This window comes from Notamacropus eugenii, chromosome 2, assembly GCF_028372415.1.
Source record: "Notamacropus eugenii isolate mMacEug1 chromosome 2, mMacEug1.pri_v2, whole genome shotgun sequence".
In the NCBI taxonomy this organism is placed as follows: Eukaryota; Metazoa; Chordata; class Mammalia; order Diprotodontia; family Macropodidae; genus Notamacropus; species Notamacropus eugenii.
The window spans coordinates 240,861,566-240,887,052 of record NC_092873.1 but is presented as its reverse complement, the minus strand read 5'-3'; the positions used below and the strand labels follow the sequence as shown (position 1 = coordinate 240,887,052).

General features: G+C 36.7%; 1 protein-coding gene across 1 annotated transcript in view; it reads right to left on the bottom strand.

Moving 5' to 3' along the window:
- The window catches only part of UST (uronyl 2-sulfotransferase), a 400,010-nt gene that overhangs the window by 124,336 nt on the left and 250,187 nt on the right, over positions 1 to 25,487 (bottom strand). The window contains exon 5 of the mRNA XM_072643672.1: positions 3,795 to 3,948. Within this exon, the coding sequence (XP_072499773.1) occupies positions 3,795 to 3,948 (154 nt within the window). The remainder of the gene's footprint in view (positions 1 to 3,794; positions 3,949 to 25,487) is intronic.

The window sequence follows — 25,487 nt, the reverse complement described above, 5'->3', positions numbered from 1 at the left end:
ACAAATACTCTCCAATATTATATTTTGGGTAGTTTTCTCACCCAGGAGTTTCCTATACCAGTGAAAGTCCTCTCTGAAAACCACTTAAAACCCTATGATTCTTTGCTTTTGAATAATTTCTCCTCAGAATCTCAGCATCACAACAGCAGGATATTTCTCCACCATGACAGGGCCTGGACCAGACTTGCTTCCTCAGCTGTATGCGAAACAGTTTCCTTTTGGGCTCAGGACCAGCAGCAAGATAAGTTTCATTTTCGTGATTAATTGCAATCAATGCGTAGGGAAGCTTGGGCATTGATATAAACTACTTCATTAGTTTATGAAGCACAAGTCATACAAACATATCCATCCATGTGTACCATATGTTGCTGCATAGCTATCCAAAGTATAATTCCAAAGACACAGATTTGATAAGCACATGGGAAGCCAGCCTGAGGAAGTTATAGTCGCACCCTCTATTATGGTTTAAGCTGAACATTTCTCCCCTAAGAATGCCTGACTTCGTGTACAATGGATATTGCTGGCAGCTGTCTTACTTCCTACTGAGAAGCAAACAACTACCCTCTTTTCAGTCAAGCAACTGACCACCCAGGCTTGCCAAAGAGAGAACAAGCACTGAAAAGGGACAGTTTTATTTTCAAGCATTTAGTAGTACTGGAGAGACGAAAGTAAAATTCAGAACTATTTTCCAAAAGAGCAGTTCACTGTCTCCTTTTTAAATAAACAAACCCCTCTTTGAATAAGAAAAATGAGTTGCCAACAGAACCAAACATGGCCAAAATTGTGAAACAGGCAAAGTTTATCTTCAGAGTATCTCCTCCATTATCCAACTCTGTCCCCAACCAGGTGTCAATATTTCCCAAGCTGATTTTCTTTCCCCCAGGAAACTGATCTGATAAATGTATTCATATAGTATAAGGGACTGATCATATTTTTTCCTTTGGGGTTAAAATATTTTCATTTTAAAAAGAAGAACCTGGAGGCAGCAATGCTCAATCCAAAAGAATGGCTCTCTAATGCTAAAAGCCTGGATACTGGTAGACCTATAAGGGAAGAACCTTCCTGTACCTCTCAAATCACCCTATATAGAGAGGTAATTTCCTTACCTTTCAACGCATAGGGTTGACCTTCATTTTTTTTTCTTTTTTAAATGTAATTAAATTTTTTAATTACAAAAAATATATTTTCTTTTTCTCCCACCATTCCCACTGGAGAAAAAAAGAAAAAGAAAACCTTTGCAATAAATATGCATACTCAAGCAAATTTTCTACACTGATTTCTACACTGATAATGTCCAAAAAAATAGATGTCTTAATCTGTACGCTGAGCCTAAGACCTCTTTGTCAGGAAGTATGTAGCATGCTTCTGAAGACATGATTAATCACTGTGGTTGATTAGAGTTCTTACATCTTTCAAAGTTGTCTTTACAATGTTGCTGCTATTGTACAAATTGTTACATTGTTCTCCTAGTTCTGCTCACTTCACTTTTTATCTGTTCATGTAAGTCTCCTCAGGTTCCTCCAAAACCACACCCTTCATAATTTCTTAGGGCATAATAGTATTCTATTACATTCATATACCATAATATATTCAACCACTTCTCAGTTGATGGGTACCCCTTCTGGCACTCAATTTCTAAAATTTTATTAGTTTCTGAACATATCTGTATGATTATTTTTTCTCATATTATAATTTTTATGTCTGTGTGAATATGTCATTGGTTGTGCTAAATAAGCATGAAAAAAATGTAAGTAAATCCTTCTCTAACACTTGGTTTCTATTCACATTCAGATAAATATTATTTATATGACATACCCAAATTTTCAGTTTTTATACAGTTACTGTCATGACCTTATTCAAATTTCACATCATACCATGGTTAAATCAGACATTTAGCAAAACATTTTGATTAAGGAAAGTCTTATGAAAATGGAATGCATTGAAAGTTTTTTTTAAAGTGTGTGTGTGTGTGTGTGTGTGTGTGTGTGTGCGTGCGTGCGTGTGTGTGTGTGTGTGTGTGTGTGTGTGTGTGTGTGTGTGTAACTCAAGGTCCCAAATGTGTCTAAATAGACTTTTTCAGAAATAAGTTATGTTGGTTGATTACTTGATATAAAAAACAGAAGAGGATAAAACTGAATGTATAACTATGAGCACATGTGAGACTTAGTGAGACTTATTAGGATACACATCCCTTCTTAAAAATATCATAGAAAAATTCAACCTCTTCTTTCTTTTGAAGTTGAGAATGATTTAGTAGGAGGATCACTACCTTCAGATAAGACTTTCCAGATAGAAGCCTAAGATAGTTCTGAGATAAGGCTGCCATGCTTCTTCTTTTACTAACCAGCTTGTGCCTTCAGGTAAGTCACCTAACCTTTCTAAGTCGCAGTTTCTTAGTCTTACACCTGCAAAGATATTTGGAGTTCTCACATTGCATAATTCTGATCTTAATACAGAATCACTGAATCACAAAATTTGAGAATTGGACAAATTCTCAACGGTCATCTTGTTCAACCCATAGATAAAAGACCATTCCTTTCTTCCCCTAGGAAGATGTTGTAAAGATCAGTGATGTATGAAAGTATTTAGAAAGGTATAAAAAGTTATACCAATTTCAAGTGTTATTAGGATTACTTTAAGTTCAGTGTAAATAGTAAATAAAATATGTTTATTTTACTAAAATGATATTATTTTCCCATAGGAAAATGATGCATCTTACTGAATTACAATTAATGGGACACATGCTTTAGCTATTTTTCAGCAGTGATGGTGGATTTGGATCTCTCATTTGACTTTCTTTTTAATCAACAGGCAGTATGAACTGACTGTTGGTCAAGTACATTAGTGAAATATAGATCTTGGACCTATAATATTGGTCTCAGCAGGATTATATTCTAATCAACTGAATTAACAAGGTTCATTTTCATTGTTTTTATAAACCAATAAAATCTAAGAGAGGAAGTACAATTCCTTTCCATTTCATTTCTTTTGTTTGGTCACTTCTTTAGTTTTTTAGTATCCAAGTCTTCATGGGCCCATTGTGGGGTTTTCTTAGCAAAGATCCTGGAGTGGTTTGCCATTTTCTTCTCCCGTCATTTCATGTCACATTAACACCTAATTTTAAGACATCCAACTAGTTCTCTTTCTTTTAATTAACGTATCTTTGTAAAGATCAGGGTAAAGCCAAATTACAGAAGTAGGCACAGACTGTATGGTGCAGCTGTGTGCGAAGTCTACATCAAAGCCTAGAATCGAGTCATAAGAAAGTCAAATTATCATGAAGATGGCAATCCTGTACTAGGATTTCCTATAGTTTACTCCTTTGACCTTTGAACCTAAAACATCCTGAAGACAAGCCAAGTGAAAAAAAAACCAAAGCACCTTTTTTTAGAATGTGGTAAATTATGTTCTGGGTTAACTGGAACAAATGAATTTGGCAAGGTATTTTAAACCAGTCAACAATATCTACCACTTATTAAGTGCCCTTCACATGGAGAAGCAGTTTGACATAGTACAATGTGTACTAGACTAGCAGAGTTCTGACTCTGTTTTGTGAATTGGGAAAGTTGTTTAGAATATGAAATACAACTTACTCATCTGTAAAATGGGAAGGTAATGCTTGAACTTTCTACCCCAGAGGGATACTGCTATATAAATGTGAGTTGCTGTTATTGTTATTATTCTAACACTGTGATTGGTTTTAAAGGAAAGAGATGACAGGGTCCTTAACCTCAATAAGGTTACAGGTTAATTCAGAGAGTTGACAGTGTCATTTTATATGTAAAAGCACTTACTAGATATCGCTCTTCCTGTCTCATGCTTGGCGTGCGGATCATATGATTCTGTTCCCCTCTCCAGTCACCGAATCGACGGAAAAAGTAGTTTGATAAAAATCGGTTGACAGGATCTCTAATGATGTTAATGTACACGGGTTGGTCTCCTCCAAATCTAAAAGAAAAAACAAACCCAAGGATTTCATGAGAAGTTACAGTCACTGCAATGAGAAAAATGAAGTCTATTTTTGAAAGTGTTTCTCCATTAGATTTTGATTTACTGCTATAAGATGTTCTAGCCTGTTAATGTCCCAATGATTGTTCAAAACAAAGAAATCATGATGAGATTCATATTGCTGGGGGTGGAGGGGAGGAATTACAGCCCCTTGCACATCTAGAGTCTACTCAACCTTAAAACAAAGTATTGCTTCTTCTCTAAGGTGAACATGTCATGCACTCACCTAAGGCTACAGAATGAAATTACAGTTTCAGTGGAGAAATAAAAACAATTATTGGTATGAAAAATGTAGCACATTTTTCTACAAAGAATTTCTTTTCATTTCATTGTACTTCAGAGAAAAAAAAAAGGGATTAGGGTACTCATCCTACCCACCTGAAAGTACTATTATAAAGCTGAAATGATACAATGACTATGAAGGCATTTTGAAAAACATTTATTAATATGAATTAAAGTCTGTCTTGAGAACTTCTGACCTTTGTTGTTAGCTTTCTTTTTAGGGAGGAAACACTAAACCCTGTGCATGATCCAATCTATCCTTAGGAGGAAGCTGTCACTGATGAATCCCTAACACCTCAATGTATTTTAGTTCGATATGTTACTCTTATAGTAATAGCCTTATTTTTCAAAAGTATCATAAGAAAAGTGATAAATTTCTAACGTTGGTCCTCCAGATAGGAGATCTTTGCCTAATGCCAAGAACTGATATTCAATTTTAAGAGCTGAGTCAAATCGATGCTGAAAATCTTTCAATAAATTAAACCAGATAAAAAAAAAAAAGGAAGTCACAGCTTACTGAATGGATAGTTTACAAGTTCTCTTTGGATGAGCAAAAAAAGGAGTTAGCAGAGTTGGTTTTCTCATACACCCTGACTTAATAAGGAGTATCATTACATATAATACCTGTCTATCTTGTCTTCTAGTGATGATGAGAAGAATAAGCAAAGAAGTTACTGAAAATAATTGTAGCTTATACACCAACATCTGCTACACAGGGTGAAGAAGTAGAAAAGTTATTTGAAAAACTTGATGAGATTTTTAAAAATTAAATTATTTTATTTGTTTTCAGTGTTCTACAATCACTTTCCTATATCTTAGATTTTTTTCCCCTCCTTCCTCACTCCCTCCCTGAGACAGCATAGAATTTTATATAGGTTCTACATACACATTCCTATTAAATACATTTTCACCTTAGTCATGTTGCATAGCAGAATTAAAATGAATGGGAGAAATCATAAAACAAAACCAAACAAACCATAATACAAGAGAAAATGGTCTGCTTCATTCTGTGATCAAATTCCATAGTTCTTTCTCTGCATGTGGAAGGCATTTTGCCTCGAGTCCATTGGGAATTTTTTAAGTCCTTGCATTGCAATGAAGTACTAAGTCTACCAGAAAAATTCCTCTGCACACTATAGTTGTTGCTGTGTACAAAGTTCTCCTGGTTCTGTTCCTTTCATTCAGCATCAGTTCATATAAGTCCTTCCAGGCCTCTCTAAAGTCTTCCTGTTCTTGATGAGATTTTTATAAATCAAATCAACATATACTTTGATGCTCAGTGATTTTAACTGAAAGCAGGACTAGTAGATGCTAATATAAGAATATTAGACTTCTCAGAAGCTTTAACTTGTATATAATGAATGCATTCTTTAGGAAGAAAATCAGAAGGTGCTAAGCATCATAAGTACTGAAAAACATACAAAACTGATTTTTAGATCAACTTGTGTTGACTTATTTAAAAGGTAAGATATGATTAGTTACTAATGTGAGAATTGAATAAGAATAAGCTATTTATATGATCAGTCCATTAATAGTCTGAGTGAAGATAAAAGTAAACATAAAAAGAAGAAAGGATCAACAAAAAGAGATGTAAAAAAAAATATCAGTAGCCTCAATCTGATCTATTAAAAAAGGAAAATGCAAAAAAGCAAAAAACATTGACCTTTATTATTCCTATTTTCTATAAAATTAAACTGATACAATGAGGAGGCCAGAAAAATCTCAAAACTTCCTTGCCATGTAGAGAGAGATGGTGGATAACAGCAACTCGGGTTAAAAATGCAAAATCATTTGTCAAACACCACAGAGGAAAATTACTAACAATATTGCCTTAAGAAATAGCAAAAAAAAAAAAAAAAAGAGGTAAAAACAAGCATACAAAAATCTTGGTATAAAACCAAGTTACCCAGCATTCAGAGATGAAGCTGATAGGAGGAAATGAACAGACAAAATGAAACTGATCTGTTGGCATTTCTACAACAGTCTATTTTCATAACCAGTGAGAGAGGCTCTGATGCACCTCAGTCCCTAGAGTGTTGCATAAAGGAGTAGAAAGGGCACTCAGAAAATGAAATCAGAAAGATCTAGAGGCAACCTAATTAGAAAAGCATTTAAGGTAGAGTTACAAAAGATATTTCAGGGAAGATAAGATACTACAGTTTTAAAAAAATTACCATCCTACATGGCTACTTTCCAATTTTTACAAAAATCTACATGAAAACTAGAGAAGAAAAGGAAGATTACAAGGAAACACAGATGAGTAGGGCAGTGTTAGTGTTACTGTGTTAAATTTAATGTACACTTTTAAAAAATATGTAATAATAATTTTTATATATGTTCCTCTTTTTCTGTTCTTTCTATATGAATATATTTCTGTTTATTAAATTCACAATAAAGAAAAGGAAAAATTAAAAGTCAACGACTTATTTAGTCTCCATGGAAAGAGACACTAGGCTTTCTATTTATTTTGTATTCTTCAAGTGCCTATTATCCAAGTTAAGTAAATCTTTACTAATAAATTTAGTTCTTATAGAAATAATATACATGTGTATGGAAAATAGGCTTATTGAAAATATACAGAATAAACAGCAAGTCTCTTGAAAATGATTTTCTATAATAGATCATCTCCTTACCAGCACAAAATGGACCGAATAGTGAAGAGAATGAAAGATGTGGCTGTGTTTACTGTTTGTTGATTAAAAAAAAATTGACTCATTGAAGCAAATTGTAGTTTTAAAGACTCTCCTCTTATAAGATGTCTTCTGTTATGTTAAGAATCATAAAAAAATTCCTTAAAAATGAAACTATAGACAAAAATGTTCAAAAGTACTTTTATTCTCAACAGGAAGTGGGACATAAAACAAGATGAGGAATGTTTTGCCCAAGGCCTTCCCCATTGTCATGAAGAATATGCTGTGTGGGATCCAAACGGAAGAGAGAAAGTCTATAAATAATGAGGTTCTTTAGATGTTCTTTGTGAATGACATTTTACTGATTACAGAAAATCCCAACACAATATTAGGCCTCCTCAGGGATAGTTATAATTACTAAAAAGAGTGTAGCCTAACCAAACTTACAGGAAAACTAGATGCCCAATTATCCAAACTACGAAATACATTTGGAAGCCTGGTTTATCAAGTTAGTATGTATGTCTGGGGCTGATGTCACAGATGGACAATAATTTGGGCCCAGAAATGAATAGGAGGAAGAGAGCAGGCTAGAAGGAATTTGGAAATGTGTGAATTACTTTGGATAATTCCAAGTTGCTCTTTAGCACAAGCATCTTTTTAACATATTCATGGAGGGGGAGGGGATCTGTATAGTTGTGAATTTTGGAATGCCACAATCCATAGTCAAAGTGATGGATGATCCAAAAGTAATCGAATGATGTATAGAGGACACAAGCTGGAACCTATTTTCAATGATGATCTATGCTCAATGGCATATGGGACATCATCTAGGAAATGTATGATATGAAAAGAAAGTATATCAAACATGCAATGAGAGCAAGCTACGACAGAATCCAGTCTGAATACTTGGCTAGTATCTCTGAAGTATGAAAAAATTTAGAGGAAGTCTTATTACATACTGGGTCCATCCTCTGTGGAATATCTATGGAAAAGTATTGGCAAGAATTGCCTGGGATGAAAAGACATTCATTGGATTTAATTCGACAAACATCTGCTAAGAGTCTACTATGTGTAAGGGACTGACAACTAAGTATAACATGAGGTAATTCTAAGGAAGGAGAATTAACAAATGGGAGAATCAGAGAAAACAACTGATCTGAGTCTTGAAGAAAAACAAAGATTCTGATAAGAGGTAGGGGCAAGCATATTCTAGCTTTGTGTGATGACGTGGAGCAGGAAATGGAGAATTATGTTTGGGGAAGAGCTAGTAGCCCAGTTTGGTGGGAATATACCATCCATGAAAGGCAGTAAAGTGAAAGAGGGCTAGAAGAGTAGATGGGATTCAGAATATATAGAGTTTTAAATTCCAGTGTGCTAAATTTGCATTTTATCCAAGAAGCAATGAAGGATCACTAATGATTTTTGAGCATGATATGTGCCCTAAAGAGATTTTTTTCCTTCTACACACAGCAGTATGGAAGATGCACTAGAGAGAGGGGAAAATGGAAACAGGGAGATACAACTTGCAGCAAAAGAGGGAATGCCTCTATCGACAATACCACAGATTCATGTAGCACTGAAGCAAGATAATATCTTTTTTTCTTTTAAATTATTTTGTTTTCAGTTTTCTACAATCACTTCCATGTATCTTAGATTTTTTCCCCTCCCTCACCAAGACAGTGTGCAATCTTATATAAGTTCAACACATACATTCCTATTGAATACATTTTCACCTTAGTCATGCTGCATATAAGAATTAAAATGAACAGGAGAAACCACAAAACAAAACAAATCATAACACAAGTGAAAATGGTCTGCTTCATTCTGCGATCAAATTCCATAGTTCTTTCTGGATGTGTAAGGCATTTTGACTCAAGAGTCCACTGGGAATTATTTAGGTCCTTGCATTGCTGTGAAGGACTAAGTCTACCAGAAAAATTACTTGCACACTGTGGTTGTTGTGGTGTACAAAGTTCTTCTGGTTCTGTCCTTTCACTCAGCATCAGTTCATATAAGTCCTTCCAGGCCTCTCTGAAGTCTTCCTGTTCATCATTTCTTATAGCACAATAGTACTCCATTACATTCATATACCATAATTTATTCAGCCATTCCCCAATTGATGGGCATCCCCTTGATTTCCAGTTTTTGGCCACCACAAAGAGAACTGCTATAAAAATTTACAGTGGGACCCCTTCCCATTTTTATAATCTCTTTGGGATACAGTCCTAGAAGCAATATTGCTGGGTCAAAGGGTATGCACAATTTTGTAGCCCTTTGGGGCATAGTTCGAAATTGCTCTCCAGAATGGCTGGATCAGCTCACAGCTCCACCAACAATGAATTAGTGTTCCAACTCTCCCACCTCTCCAACATTTATCATCTTCCTGTTCTGTCATGTTAGCCAATCTGATGGGTGTGATGTGGTACCTCAGAGTTGTTTTGATTTGCATCTCTCTAATCTATAGTGATTTAGAGCATTTTTTCATATGACTATAGATAGCTTTAATTTCTTCCTCTGAAAACTGCCTGCTCACATCCTTTGACCATTCATCAATTGGGGAATGACTTGTATTCTTATACATTTGACCAATTCTCTATATATTTTAGAAATGAGGCCTTTATTCACAGACACTAGTTGCAAAAATTCTTTCCCAGTTTTCTGCTTCCCTCCTAATCTTGGTTGCATTGGGTTTGTTTGTGCAAAAGCTTTTCAATTTAATATATTCAAAATTATCCATTTTGTACTTCATAATGTCCTTTATCTCTTGTTTGGTCATAAATTTCTCCATTCTCCATAATTCTGACAAATACACTATTCCTTGATCCTCTAATTTGTTTATAATATCAGTCTTTATGCCTAGATCATGTATCCATTTGGATTTTATTCCTTTGTACAGTGTTGGGCATTGATCTATGCCCAGTTTCCAGTTTTCCCAGCAATTTTTGTCAAACAGTGAGTTCCTATCCCAGAATCTGGGGTCCTTGGTTTTATCAAACAGTAGACAGCTATATTCATTGACTACTGTGTCTTGAGTACCTAACCTATTCCATGGTCTACCCCTCTATTTCTTAGCCAGTACCAAGTAGTTTTGATGCTGCTGCTTTATAATATAATTTGAGATCTGGTAGCGCTAGGCCACCTTCCCTAGCATTTCTTTTCATTAGTTCCCTTGATGTTCTGGACTTTTTGTTCTTCCAGATGAATTTTGATATTATTTTTTCTAGCTCTAGAAAATAATTATCTGGTAGTTTGATTGGTATGGCACTGAATAAGTAAATTAATTTAGGTAGAACTGTCATTTTTATTATATTTGCTCAGCCTACCCACAAGCAATTGATGTTTTTCTACTTACCTAGATCTGAATTTATTTGTGTGAAAAGTGTTTTGTAATTGTGTTCATATAGTCCCTGGGTTTGTTTTGGCAGGTAGACTCCCAAATATTTTATACTGTCTACCCTAGCTTTAAATGGGATTTCTCTTTCTATCTCTTGCTATTGGGCTTTGTTAGTAATATATAGAAATGCAGATGATTTATCTCATTTTATTTTGTAACCTGCAACGTTGCCAAAGTTGTTTATTATTTTAAGCAGTTTTTTACTTGATTCTCTGGGATTTTCCAAGTATATTATAATATTATCTGCAAAGAATGATAGCTTAGTTTCTTCTTTGCCTATTCTAATTCCTTCAATTTCTTTTTCTTCTCTTATTGCTAAAGCTTACATTTCTAGTACCATATTAAATAACGGTGATGATAATGGATATCCTTGTTTCATCCCTGATCTTATTGAAATGCATCTAGCTTATCCCCATTGCATATAACGTTTGCTGATGGTTTTAGGTAGATACTGCTTATTATTTTATGGAAAGTTCCATTTATTCCTATGCTCTCCATTGTTTTCAAAAGGAATGGGTGTTATATTTTGTCAAAAGCTTTTTCTGCATGTATTGAGATAATCATGTGATTTTTGTTAGTTTTGTTGTTGATATGATCAATAATGCTGATAGTTTTCCTAATATTGAACCAGTCCTGAATTCCTGGTATGAATCCTACCTGATCATAATGTATTGTTTTTGTGATAAGTTGTTGTATTCTTTTTGCAATTATCCTATTTAAAATTTTTGCATCTATATTCACTAGAGAAATTGGTCTATACTTTTCTTTCTCTGTTTTGGCTCTTCCTGGTTTAGGTATCAGAACCATATTTGTATCATAAAAAGAATTTGGTAGAACTACTTCCTCAATTTTCCGAAATAGTCTATATAGTGTTGGAATTAACTATTCTTTAAATGTTTGATAGAATTCATTTGTAAATCCATCTGGCCCTGGAGATTTTTTTCTAGGGAATTCATTGGTGATTTGTTCATTTTTTTTTTCTGAGGTGGGATTATTTAAGTACTCAACTTCCTCTTCTGTTAATTTGGGAAATTTATTTTTTAAAAAATATTCATCCATCTCATTCAGATTGTTGAATTTATGGGCATACAGTTGAGCACAGTAATTTCTAATCATTGTTTTAATTTCCTCCTCATTGGAAGTAAGTTTGCCTTTTTCATTTTTGATATTGGTCATTTGGTTTTCTTCTTTTTTTAAAATCAAATTGACCAAAGATTTATCAATTTTATTGCTTTTTTTCATAAAACCAACTCGTAGTTTTATTTATTAGTTCAATAGTTTTCTTAATTTCAATTTTATTAATCTCTCCTTTGGTTTTCAGTATTTCCAGTTTGGTATTTACTAGGGGATTTTGAATTTATTCTTTTTCTAGTGTTTTCAGCTGCATGCCCAATTCATTGATCTCCTCTATCTCTATTTTATTCATGTAGGCATTCAAAGATATAAAACTTCCCCTAAGAACTGCTTTTGCAGTATCCCATAAGATTTGGTAGGTTGTCTCATTGTTGTCAGTCTCTTGAATGAATTTGTTGATTGTTTCTATGATTTGTTATTTAACCCACTCATTCTTTAGGATTAGATTGCTTAGTTTCCAATTAATTTTTGGTTTATCTTTCCATGGCCTTTTATAACATATAATTTTATTGCATTAAGATCTGAGAAGGATGCATTGACTATCTCTGCCTTTCTGCACTGGAATGTGAGGTTTTTATGCCCTAGTAAATGGTCAATTTTTGTATGTGCTATGTATTACTGAGAAAAAGGTATATTCCTTTCTATCCTCATTCAATTTTCTCCAGAGATCTATCATATCTAACTTATCCAGAGTTTTATTCAACTATTTAACTTCTTTCTTGTTTATTTTGAGGTTAGATTTATCAAGTTCAGAGAGTGGGAGGTTGAGGTCCCCCACTAGTATAGTTTTGCTGTCTCTTTCTTCCTGTAACTTTTTAAACTTCTCCTCTAAGAATGTGGATGCTATACCACTTGGAATATTTATGTTTAGTAATGATATTGCTTCATTGTTTATGGTGCCTTTTACAGGATATCGTTTTCTTCCTTATCTCTTTTGATTAGGATCTATTTCTGCTTTTGCTTTGTCTGAGCTTAGGATTGCTACCCTTGCTTTTTTTATATCAGTTGAAGCACAATATATTCTGCTCCAACCTTTTCCTTTATCCTGTGTGTATCCCCTATTTCAAATATGTTTCTTCTAAACAACATATTGTTAGATTATGGTTTTTAATCCATTCTGCTCTTCATCTCTGTTTTATAGGAGAGTTCATCCCATTCACATTAGCAGTTATGATTATTATCTGTGTCTTTCCCTCCATCCTCTTTCCCCCCATTTATGCTTTTAGTTCTCCCTTCTCCCTTCCCCTCCACAACAGTTTTAATTTTTGTCCACTGCCTCTCTCAGTCTTCCCTCCCTTCTTTCAGCCCCCTCTCTTTTACTCCCCCTTTCCCTTACTACTTTCCTCCATTTTAGTCTCCCCTCCCTTTTCTTTCCTCTTTCCCCTCCTACTGCCTATAGAGCTAGTTAGATTTCTATACTTGACTCAGTTTGTTGTTCCCTCCTTGAACCAAATTAGATGAGAGTAAATATCAAACAACACTCATCTCCCTCCCCTCTTTCCCTCTACTGTATTATAATTTTGTGCCTCTTCTTGTGATGTAATTTACCTTTTTCTACATCCTCCTTTTTATATCTTCTGTTACAATCCCTTTTCACCTTTAAATCACATTTTTATCATCACATCATTTACTTTATATCCAATCCCTCCCTCCCTCCCTCTCTCTCTCTCCCTATCTATTTATCTCCCTTTTATATATCATAATAAATATATAATTCTCAAGATTAACAAGTATCCTCTTCCCTTATAGCATATAAGTGTATATATATACATATCTGTATATATATATATATATATATATATATATATATATATATATATATATATATATACTATATGTATATAGTATGTATACACAGTTTGCCCATATTGAGTAACAAGTTTTTTCCCCCTGTTTACCTTTTTATGCCTCTCTTGAGACCTGTGTTTGAAGATCGAATTTTCTATTGAGCTCTGGTATTTTCATCAGGAAAGTCTAGAAATCCCTTATTTCACTGAATGTCCCTCTCCTTGCCTGAAATATTATGTTCAATTTTGCTGGGTAATTGATCCTTGGTTGTAGTTCCACCTCCTTTGCCTTATGGAATATCATATTCCAACCCCTTCCATCTTTTAATGTAGAAGCTGCAAGGTCCTGTGTGATCCTGACTGTAGCTCCTCGATATTTGAATTGTTTCTTTCTGGCCACCTGCAGTATTTTCTCCTTCACTTTTTAGTTGTGGAATTTGCGATGATATTCCTTGGTGTTTTTAGTTTGGGATTCCTTTCAGGAGGTGAACTGTGGATTCTTTCAATGACTATTTTGCCCTTTGGATCTAGGACTTCTGGGCAGTTTTCCTTGATAATTTCTTGGGAGATGTTGTCTAGGCTCTTTTTTTCATCATGGTTTTCTGGTAGACTAATAAATTCTTAGATTTTCTCTCCTGGATCTATTTTCCAGGTCAGTTGTTTTTCTAATTAGATATTTTACATTTTAGTCTATCTTTTCATTCTTTAGATTCCATTTGACTGATTCTTAGATTAGCTTCTACTTGCCCAATTCTAATTTTCATCAAATTGTTTTCTTTAGTCAATTTTTGCATCTCCTTTTCTACCTGTCCAATTGTTCTTTTTAAGAAGTTATTTTCTCCAGTTAGTTTTTGTACTTCCTTTTCCATTTGTCCAATTTTCCTAGTTAGGTTTTGTGCTTCCTTTTCCATTAGTCTAATTTTCCTTTTAAATTCTTCCATGATTTCGTTTTTCATATTTTTAAAATCAATTGGCCAGTTTTTCTTCTACTTCCCTAATTTGACTTTAAAAATTCTCCTTGAGGGGGCGGAGCCAAGATGGAGGAGTAGAAAGACGCAAATACACATAGCTCCGAACCCACAACCCATACAACATCGGTATAAAGTAACTCACGGCGAATTCTGGAGCAGTGAGGCCACAGAACAGTGAAGAAAAGGAGATTTCTGTTCCAGAGGGACCTGCAAACCTCTCGCAAAAGGTCCGTCGCGCTGCAGACGCGGAGCCCAGCCCAGCCCAGCCCTGCTGTGGCCACGGCACCAAGAGAAACAGACCCGATCAGGCTTCAGGGACGGGATCTCCAGCGGCCACACAAGTCCCTCCACCCACAGGTGACGGGGGTCGGTGAGAGAGTCTCTTTGGCGGGTTGAGAGGGGAGTGGGGTGCCCCCATAACTTGGGCCCCCCCCCGGGAGGTAGAGGCTGGGAGGCGGCTGCAGACAGGGGCTCCCCAAGCAGGCAGGAGCCTGGATCCATTGTTGAAGGTCTGTGCATAAACCCCCTGAGGGAACTGAACCTGAAAGGCAGCCCTGCCCCGATCCTTAGCACCTGAACTTAATCTCACACTGAATAGCAGCCCTGCCCCCGCCAAAAGCCCTAAGGCTGGAAGCAGCATTTGAATCTCAGACCCCAAACGCTGGCTGGGAGGATCAGGAGGCGAGGTGGGTGTGAGGAGAATATTCAGAGGTCAAGTCACTGGCTGGGAAAATGCCCAGAAAAGGGAAAAGAAATAAGACTATAGAAGGTTACTTTCTAGGTGAACAAGCATTTCCTCCCTTCCTTTCTGATGAGGAAGAACAATGCTTACCATCAGGCAAAGACACAGAAGGCAAGGCTTCTGTGTCCCAGCCCACCCAATGGGCTCAGGTCATGGAAGAGCTCAAAAAGAATTTTGAAAATCAAGTTAGAGAGGTGGAGGAAAAGCTGGGAAGAGAAATGAAAGACATGAAGTCAAAGTATGAACAACAAATCAGCACCCAGCTAAAGGAGACCCAAAAAAATGTTGAAGAAAATAACACCTTGAAAAATAGGCTAACTCAATTGGCAAAAGAGGTTCAAGAAGCCAATGAGGAGAAGAATGCTTTCAAAAGCAGAATTAGCCAGATGGAAAAGGAGATTCAAAAGCTCACTGAAGAAAATAGTTCTTTCAAAATTAGAATGGCACAGATGGAGGCTAAGGACTTTGTGAGAAAGCAAGATATCACAATGCAAGCCCAAAAGAATGGAAAAATGGAAGATAATGTGAAATATCTCATTGGAAAAACAACTGACCTGGAAAATAGATTCAGGAGAGACAATTTAAAAATTATGGGACTACCTGAAAGCCATGATCAAAAAAAGAGCCTAGACATCATCTTTCATGAAATTATCAAGGAAAACTGCCCTGAGATTCTAGAACCAGAGGGCAAAATAAATATTCAAGGAATCCACAGAATACCGCATGAAAGAGATCCAAAAAGAGAAACTCCTAGGAACATTGTGGCCAAATTCCAGAATTCCCAGGTGAAGGAGAAAATATTGCAAGCAGCTAGAAAGAAACAATTCAAGTATTGTGGAATTACAATCAGGATAACATAAGATCTAGCAGCCTCTACATTAAGGGATCGAAGGGCATGGAACAGGATATTCCAGAAGTCAAAGGAACTAGGACTAAAACCAAGAATCACCTACCCAGAAAAACTGAGTATAATACTTCAGGGGAAAAATTGGTCTTTCAATGAAATAGAGGACTTTCATGCATTCTTGATGAAAAGACCAGAGCTGAAAAGAAAATTTGACTTTCAAACACAAGAATGAAGAGAACCAGGAAAAGGTGAACAGCAAAGAGAAGTCATAAGGGACTTACTAAAGTTGAACTGTTTACATTCCTACATAGAAAGACAATATTTGTAACTCTTGAAACTTTTCAGTATCTGGGTACTGGGTGGGATTACACACACACACATGCACACACGTACACACACATAGAGACAGAGTGCACAGAGTGAATTGAAGAGGATGGGATCATATCTAAAAAAAAAATGAAATCAAGCAGTGAGAGAGAAATATATTGGGAGGAGAAAGGGAGAAATTGAATGGGGCAAATTATCTCTCATAAAAGAGGCAAGCAAAAGACTCATTAGTGGAGGGATAAAGAGGGGAGGTGAGAGAAAAACATGAAGTCTACTCTCATCACATTCCACTAAAGGAAAGAATAAAATGCACACTCATTTTGGTATGAAAACCTATCTTACAATACAGGAAAGTGGGGGATAAGGGGATAAGCAGGGAGGGGGGGATGATGGAAGGGAGGGCATGGGGAGGAGGGTGCAATTTGAGGTTGACACTCAGGGGAGGGATAGGATCAAAAGAGAATAGAAGTAATGGGGGACAGGATAGGATGGAGGGAAATATAGTTAGTCTTATACAACACAACTATTATGGAAGTCATTTGCAAAACTACACAGATTGGGCCTATATTGAATTGCTGGCCTTCCAAAGGGAAGGGGTGGAGAGGGAGGGAGGTAAAGAAGTTGGAACTCAAAGTGTTAGGATCAACCATCGAGTAATGTTCTTGCCACTAGGAAATAAGAAATACAGGTAAAGGGGTATAGAAAGCTATCTGGCCCTACAGAACAAAAGAGAAGATGGAGACAAGGGCAGAGAGGGATGATAGAAGAGACAGCAGATTGGTCATAGGGGCAATTAGAATGCTTGGTGTTTGGGGGGGGAGGGGAAAAAAGGGGAGAATATTTGTAACCCAAAATTTTGTGAAAATGAATGTTAAAAGTTAAATAAATAAATTTAATAAAATTAAAAAATAAAAATAAAAATAAAAATTCTCCTTGAGCTCTTCCAAGAATGTTCTTTGGGCTTGAGACCAGTTCATATTCCCTTCTGAAGTTTCAGATGGGAGTAGTCTTAATACTGCCCTCTTTGGTATACGTGTCTCAGTCCTTGGGCCATAGAAAGATTCTATGGTCTTATCTTTTCTGCTTTGCTTCTTGCTCATGATGATCACCGTTTTCCTGGCTTTTAAAGGGGATCTCTGCTTCTGGGGCACAGGGGCCTCTGTCCCACGGTTCTTGTGTTTAGAACTTGAGGCTTTGTGTATTGTGGCCTCTGGTTCTTTCAGCTAGAGGCTAGAATGCTGTAGCTTACCTGGTGCTAAGCTGGCTGGTGTGCCAACGCAGAGGCCAGGTGAAGTTTGAGTTTCCCTGGAGTTACTCTGGAGCTAGCTGTGTTAAGTCTGGGGGAAGTGTGGTCTGGCCACAGGATGTCTCCTCTCTTGAGCACAGGCAGGTTCAGAGGCTGGTGAACTAGTGTTTTCAGTAATGTCTTTTGTATTCCCCTGGCTGTGCTTAGGCATACCTGGGGTCCTGGTATTGAGGATTGCAGGCTCTATTCCTGTAGGGTTCAGGATCTCTTCCCGGTTAGCTGAGATGGGGTTGTCTGGGAGAGTTCTGGTCCTGCACTGGTCCCCTTTAGCCACAGCAAGACAGAGCCCCCCTTTGTGATTTTCCTAGCCTCATGGGCTAAAAGACTGTTTACCCCTTTGGCTGATCCCACTGTTCCAGGGTTTTTCCTGGGGAAATATTCTATTGGTTTTTCAAGGTCAGCAAGGGGAGGGGTAGAGCATTTACTGATCACTCCAACATCTTGGCTCCTGAAAGTTCAAGTAGGTGACTTACAGACATTTAATCTATGGGCTGATAGTCTCAGGAGTGGCTGCTGCAGTTACCTGGGGTTCTGCAGTTCTCTCTTGCTCAGTTCCACTGGACTCCTGTCCTGGGATGATATGTTTGAGAATCCACAGTGCAGCTGCTGTTTCAGATTGCCCGGGGTTTCCTGCTTGGCTTTGCTATGGTGGGGCTTGTCCGGTCTGTGCTGGTACAGCCTGTGTACTGTGCGCTCCTCCAGCCCCAAGCAACAGATCCTTCTTGTCAACCTTCCAGTCTGTCCTGGGTTGAAATCTGCCACACTGTCTCCTATTGGACTCTGTACTCTAAACTATGTTCAGATTCTCTTTTTAGAGGTATCTGAAGAAGTTTGTCTTAGAGCTTAGGTGAGTAGTTGCTCTCACTTTGCCATCCAGCCTCAGACACTTGCTAGTTGTGTGATCCTGGGCAAGTCATTTAACCCTGTTTGACTCAATTTCTTCATCTGTAAAATGAGCTGGAGAAGGAAATGACAAACTCCTCTAGTATCTTTGCCAAAAAAAGCCCACATGAGGTCACAAAGAGTTGGATGTGACTGAAATGACTGAGCAACAGCCACCACATGCATATGATTAACAATAAACTTGAAATTAGTTCTATGAGACACCAAGCATATAGATATGTCTTACCCATTGAATTAAGTTATGCTTCAAATTTTACAGCACACAACTAAATTCACAAATCTAGCCAAACCAGAAGGCAGAGCACATACAGTTAATGTGAATGGAAATCGTCAAGCAAACTAATGATACACAGTTAACAATAAAATACTGCATATGTAGACTTCATATGAATAATGATCACTACGTTAATTGCAGACTCATCTCAAGAACCACTGAGACTAAAATACAGTGAAGTAGTGCCTAGGAATCAATGAGCCAGTTCCTATTATCAGTAATCAGCCTTGGCCTTGCAATGGGTTTGTCACTACAGAGGTTGAAGCCTCTTAAGTACGTGCAAGACTAGATATGGATGATTCACTCATGTATATACGCATTATAAGCAAATGGAGTATTCATCCAAGTGCTTAGATATAATCTTCCAACTTAGAGGTCTGGGGAGATACTTAAGAATTTGTTGCACAAGGTCAGAAAACAGAAATACTTGTCATAGGCCTCTCTTTTTCCTGGTCCTGTAAATAAACATTTTTGCCTATCAGCTAATTTTGCTATTCAAATAATGGGTAACACTTAAATAGTACTTTAAGGTTGGCAAAACACTTCATCTATGTTATCTCTTATGAACCTCACAATAACCCTGTGAAGTAGGTTCTATTATTATCTCCTATTTTATAGATGAGAAAACTGAGGCTGAGAGGTTAAGTAACTTGCCCAGGGTCACACAGCTAATAAGTGTTGGAGGCAGAATTTGAACTTGGGACTCCCTGACTCCAAGACCAGCACTCATCCACTGCACCACTTAGCAGCCTCAAACAGTTTTCTGCTAAACTGAAGGAAAAAACAAACTTTCTAGAGTAATGTGAAATAAGGCAAATTTCACACTCAAGTTTGTTGCTAATTTAATTCCCAATTTCATTAACATAAACATTGTTTTACAACCTTCTTATTCTTGTGGTTGTTCTTTCAACACTTATCAAAACGATCATGTTTTTCTCAAGCTTTATTTTTTTCTTTTAAGTTATTTTCCTTTAGGTGTGTGTTTATTTCATTAAGTATTATACTATATTATATACTATACTTAGGTGCTCTAACACCTTTATTGGTTTTATTGTGTTGAATTTTCTTTATTTCTCTATCCTCCTGAATTACAATTGACTTATTATCCACTAGTTCAATTAATAAAAATCATTCATCTAGGAGTAGTTTGTGTGGGTTATTTTCTGAAAAACAGAACCACAGAGAAGTATTTTGGGTATGATCTTACTAAAATCCCAAATATACAGTATAGGATTTGGGAAAGACACTGGATTTGGAGTCAGAGGAACTGGGCCTGAAGCCAGATTGGCTACATAAAACCTATGGCACCATGGGCAAAATGTTTTATCTCCCTGGGCTTTGGGTTTCTTTTTTGTAGTGTGAGGGGATTGGGCTATATGAACTCTAAGGTTCTTTTAGTTCTAACTTCTAGAAAAGCTATATATGTTTTAGGTTAGTTATCAAGCTACTCTATATTACAAGAAGGAAAACTCAATTTCATTTACTGAATAACGATGTAGTTATACTTCCCAACTTCCAAATGGAAGATGTTCAAAAAATAATTCGTAAATTGGTTGTTTGGAAATTGAAATACATTCCCTAATATAAACAAGGTTATAAATAGTCATTCAGTCTCCAGTCCAACTTACGAAATTCACTTAATCCACAATGTAGCTAAAATAGTAATAATAATAGCCTGGAAACCCAATAAAACCTCTGACACATGATGTGGGCTTGTCTGAGCCTTAAACCCCTGAGACGAGATCCCCTTTGAGAATAAAGGCAGTGTTGGTCAAGAAGAGTTCCAGTTGCAGGGGCTATCCATAGATAGATAGACAGACAGACAGACAGACAGATAGATAGAGATAGATAAATAGATAGATGGGTGGATGGATGGATGGATGGATGGATGGATAGATGGATAGATGGATAGATACATAGATATCCATATGCATGTGTACATATGTGTATATACATATATGTACACAGACATATATGTAAAGACAGAGACAGAGGGTTCATAAATCATAGACAATCTTATAGGAACATTTTAACAATAGCACATATGCTTTTTTGTTTGTTTTGTTTTATTCTGACCTGATGGTAAAAGTTAGCAGTCTATCAATGGGTGCTGAGTTTCAACTTGTTCTTTCAGGAGTTTTATAATTATAAGGAAAAATGCCTTGCAAGTTATGGAACCTCATACTTGTTTGCTGCTTTACGCTGAATTGAATTGCAGTTTTGTTGTTCAGTTGTTTACAGCTGCACCTGGCTCTTCATGACCCCATTTGGGGTTTTCTCAGCAAAGATACTAGAGTAGTTTGCCATTTCCTTCTCCAGTTCATTTTACATAATGAGGAAACTTAGGCAAACAGGGTTAAGTGACTTGTCCAGGGTCACACTGCTAGTAAGTGTCTGAGGTCAGATTTGAACTCAGAAAGATGAGTTTTCCTGAATCTAAGCTAGGTACTCTATCCCTTGTAAAGGAAAATTTATAGAAAAGACCCAATTAAAGTCCATGACTATCTAGATTGCGGGGAGATGAAAGGTTAGTATGAGTATTGCGAAAGAGCCATATGAAAAATGCTTTGGATATCTGCAGTCCCTCAGGGTTATGAACCCTGTATGAGATTGCAAGGGCACCACGGTGGCAGAATGACAACTGCCCAAGGAATGACCTACCAAGGTATGAATTTGGCGATTGTGATCAGCAAAGGAATTTGGAAAGTCTTTCACACATTCTTACTATCTTCATCCTTTCCCCAGACTTAAAATTTCAGCTGTATAAAGCTGAGTTACAATCTGGCTAAATTCAAAGGCTGAGTATGGATATGGTTCCAGAGATTGGCAGGACACAGTCCTGCTCCATGTTAGAAAATATACCTTAGGGGAGTGCCAGTGCTTAACCCTGTGAGTTGCACATAGTAGGTGCTTAATAAATGCTTATTGTTTGGAAGTGTGTGTGTGTATGTGTAATAGAAATTCTATGAGATTCAACTGATAACTTGTAGAAGAATTTGACTTACATTCTAAAGTTGGCAAGTTTATGCACGTTACTGAAAAGTAGTTGTGATATGCATGATATATCCTGAAATATAGTAAAAATAATGCTTTTTGCATAATATTGCATTTTGAGACTCACCAATTGCTTTCCTAACAATAACTCTCTGGGTCAGTTTAGTGTAAGCAAAATTATCCAAGTTTTACAGGTGAGGAAACTGAGGCTCTGAAAGGTTACCTGACTCATACAGTGTATGGGTCCATAGTCAGAAAATATCAAAGCCACAGCCTTCTCGTGTGACCTTCAACATTTCACTCCACGACTCTAGCAATCAATTCTTTTCCATATTATGAGAATAACATCAACCAATTTTTACAGGCTTATTGGGAAGAACAGCTAATAAAAATATGATTGCAAAGAGCTTTGAACATTAAGTGCTATAGAAATACTTAGGTCATAGAACACCAAATTTAATGACCAATAAAATAATAATAACCTAGCTCGGCTTCCTGCTGGAAGACCTCAGTCTATAGGACAGAAGTTGCAGACGATATATTCAGAAGATGGGGAGTTCAGGGCTTCATTCAATTTTTTAAAAGGGAGAAATGAGAAGAGTCAAATGTCTTTTCCTTGGATATTCCTAATTTTTTATTTCAGCTTCAGGTAACATCTTTAAAATAGGAGTGGGATAGAATAGGTAATGTAATGATCTCTTATTGCTCTCACATTCTATTAATCTGTTATTCCTAAGGAAAAATTTCAAAAGACAATATCAAAGCCATTCTTGATTCACAGACAAACCACACGCAGCTGGAATCAAATCAATCATAAAGAATATAATAAACCCGCACTTTGTGCCCTCTAGGCTTCTTGGCTTTGTTGGGCCACAAAGAAGTATAAATTATAGTCTCCAGGACAATACCCTCTACTTATGGGGAGAGGACAAACATATAAAAAAATCAAGCTCTGAAAACATAAGTATGCTCCTCACTGTAAGTGCAAGAATTCGGAGAAAAGAGAGATCAGATGGGGTTGAAATAGAGAAGATTTCATGGAGAAGGTGAGACTTGCGGTGGGTTTTAAGGGAGGAAATGGGGTAGGCAGAAGGATATAGGAAATGGTTATAATATAAACAGAAACGAAGGTATGGCAGGAAGGAACGTGGTATGTGCAGGGGAGAGTGAGATTGGACAAACGGGAACAGAAAGTACAGATGGGGGAGTCTTTGTTGTTTATAATGGTTATGTTCTTAAGGATATGAATAATGAATCAGAAAAATAGATAACTAGCTAGCTAGATAACTAGCTAGACAGATTAGATAGATAGATAGATAGATAGATAGATAGATAGATAGATAGATAGATAGACAGACAGACAGACATAGATTTATGAAGCACTTACTATGGGCCACATATTGGGCTAAGAGCTGATTATACAAATAAAAGACAGTCCCTGCCTCAAGGAACTTACATTCTAATGTAAAAAACATCCAAGTAACTGGGAGCTGGAAAGTGGCACTGGAGGAAAAGGTATCAGAGAGAGAGAAAAGCAGGTAAAGCAGAAGAGAAGAAATCTGGAGAATGAGTCCAGCTATGAATGAGATTAAGTATGGCTGAGGCCCTTCCTGAAATACTGGTTGAGGCAAGAGAATCACCAATCCCGACACTAGGCTTCAGGGCAGAAGTTTATCTAAGAAGGTTATTGAGAAGCCCCCAGAGTGAGTCTTTTTATGCTTTACACCCTCCACCCTTACTGTAAATAAACGCTTCAAATGTTAACAGCCAGCCTCTTTCACTACTCTTAATAATCCCACTCACCCCTGCCACCACCATTCAGGTAGAGGCTATGAAACCTAGGACAGGATAACTCACCTTTAAAAAGTGATCAAGACTTAATCTTAGTCCATCTACCTCTTGTTTTCTTTCTTGGGGTAGGGTCTGGGGAGGAGGGTGGGCCTTTTGATGATGGTCAAGAGGAACAGCTCCTCTGGCTAGTTGGAGAATAAAGGTTGGGCAACAATATTTCTGTGCAGACCCCTGCACTGTGTCACTCTTTTCCAGGGAATGTTTGCTCTGTTTGCACTCCAACAGGGGTGGTACAGTCTCCCTTATTTTCCCAGGGAAAAGGAGGGAGAGACAAGAGCTTAGAATAAGAGAATTTTGGCATTTAGTAGGGTTGGGAGTTAGTCTTGGTTGAGGCCATTGGAAAGCAGGATGTTGAATTAATAAAACAACAAATTGTGGTTTGATGGACAATAAGGTCCTATGATTACGTAAAATAAATATAAACAGGAGCCCAAATTGTGAAGGGCTTTAAAAAGAGGGCAGAGGAGTTTGGACTTGATAAAATATGGAGTCATTTTAGGTTTCTGAAGAAGGGGGTGGGTACCTTGATAAAAGAGGTGGTATTGGTGGCAGTAAACATGATGAATTGAAGTGGGGCAGACTGGAATATGCTAGAATATTTAAATTTTTTTTTAAATTGAACTTTTGATCCATATAGCTAAAATATTATAGGGCTCTCAGTGGTTTCTGAAGTTTTTGTCAGCATCATGAAAATGTGAAAGACATGAAAAAGGAAAAGATTACTTTGCTAATGAAAATGAAAACAAAGACAACATTTGGGAATGAAAAATGGAAACCAAATTGAATTATGGAATTAGTAAAATTGAATTAATTTATACAATATTGCCATCAGAGGGCAGGCTTTGTTCACATCAACAATTAAGAACAGAGTAGAAAGGAGGGAGCGTGGCCAACATCCTCAGCCTTGACTGCATTTTGCAGAGTCTGCTTCTTTGGAAGATTGATTTGTCTTTTAAAAGAGTTGAAGCCACTGTCTCGGAAAATCAAGGAAGTGAAAGAGGAAAGCAAGGGAGGGTGAAGGGGTCATGAAAGCGGAAGGAAGAATAAAATGAAAAATAAATGCCAAGAGGAAAAATGGTGGCCACAACTGTTTAAAGATTTCTTTTCCCATGTAATTTACTTGAGCTTTTCTCTGCTGGTATTTTGATAGGCACGGGAAACTGAAATAAGATTCAATGTTTTCACTGGAAGCAGAAATTGAGAAAAATATGTGGAATGGAAAAAGAATTACAAAAAAATCCCAGGAACCAGAAAAAGAGAAACCAATAATATGGCATTTAAGCAATCCTACTGTGAGCATAATGGAATCACCCTTCATTCCCTAGCTGCCAGTGAGTATCAATTAAAAGACAGATTGGTTCCTCCAGGGACACTGATAAGACAGTAAGAAAAGATTCTTTAATCCTTCTAACAATGGGCATTTGTTCACATGGGCTTGGAAGAAACATTTAACTGTAGTCTATAACTTTTCCTTTGCAGTCAGCTCTATTTCAGAAAAAAAAAAAAACGCTTATACAAAGGCCACTGTTGTTATGTTAAACCTTTTTGTTTTGTTTTGTTTGACAGTAACCTTTTATGTTAGTAAAAACATCTGGAAAATGTTAAATGCAAACCAATTTGGACAAATATTAAATACTCTACCACTATAAAAAATTGAAGCATCTTTAATTTATTGATCCAAATAAGATTGCCTAAAGTATGTGTCTAGCATAGTATACACTTGATTTGAGAGACAGTGTAAAGAAAGAGTACTCCCTGGTTTTAAAGTCTGAAGACCTGCATTGGAGTCCTGACTCCCTTACTTACTTACTCTCTGTGTGACCTTCAATTAGTCATTTTACCTACCCCTTTGAGGGCCTTGATTGTGAGAAGGAAGGTTGGACTAGATGAACTCTTTCCAGCTATAATCTTGTAAACCAATTGCAAATCCTAAAGTTTATGTTCGACTCTCCATTTTGATCTCCAATTCACACTTCCTGAGGCCTAATAGCAAGTTATAGTTGACCGATTTGAGTTTTTCTTATCCTTTCCCTTTGG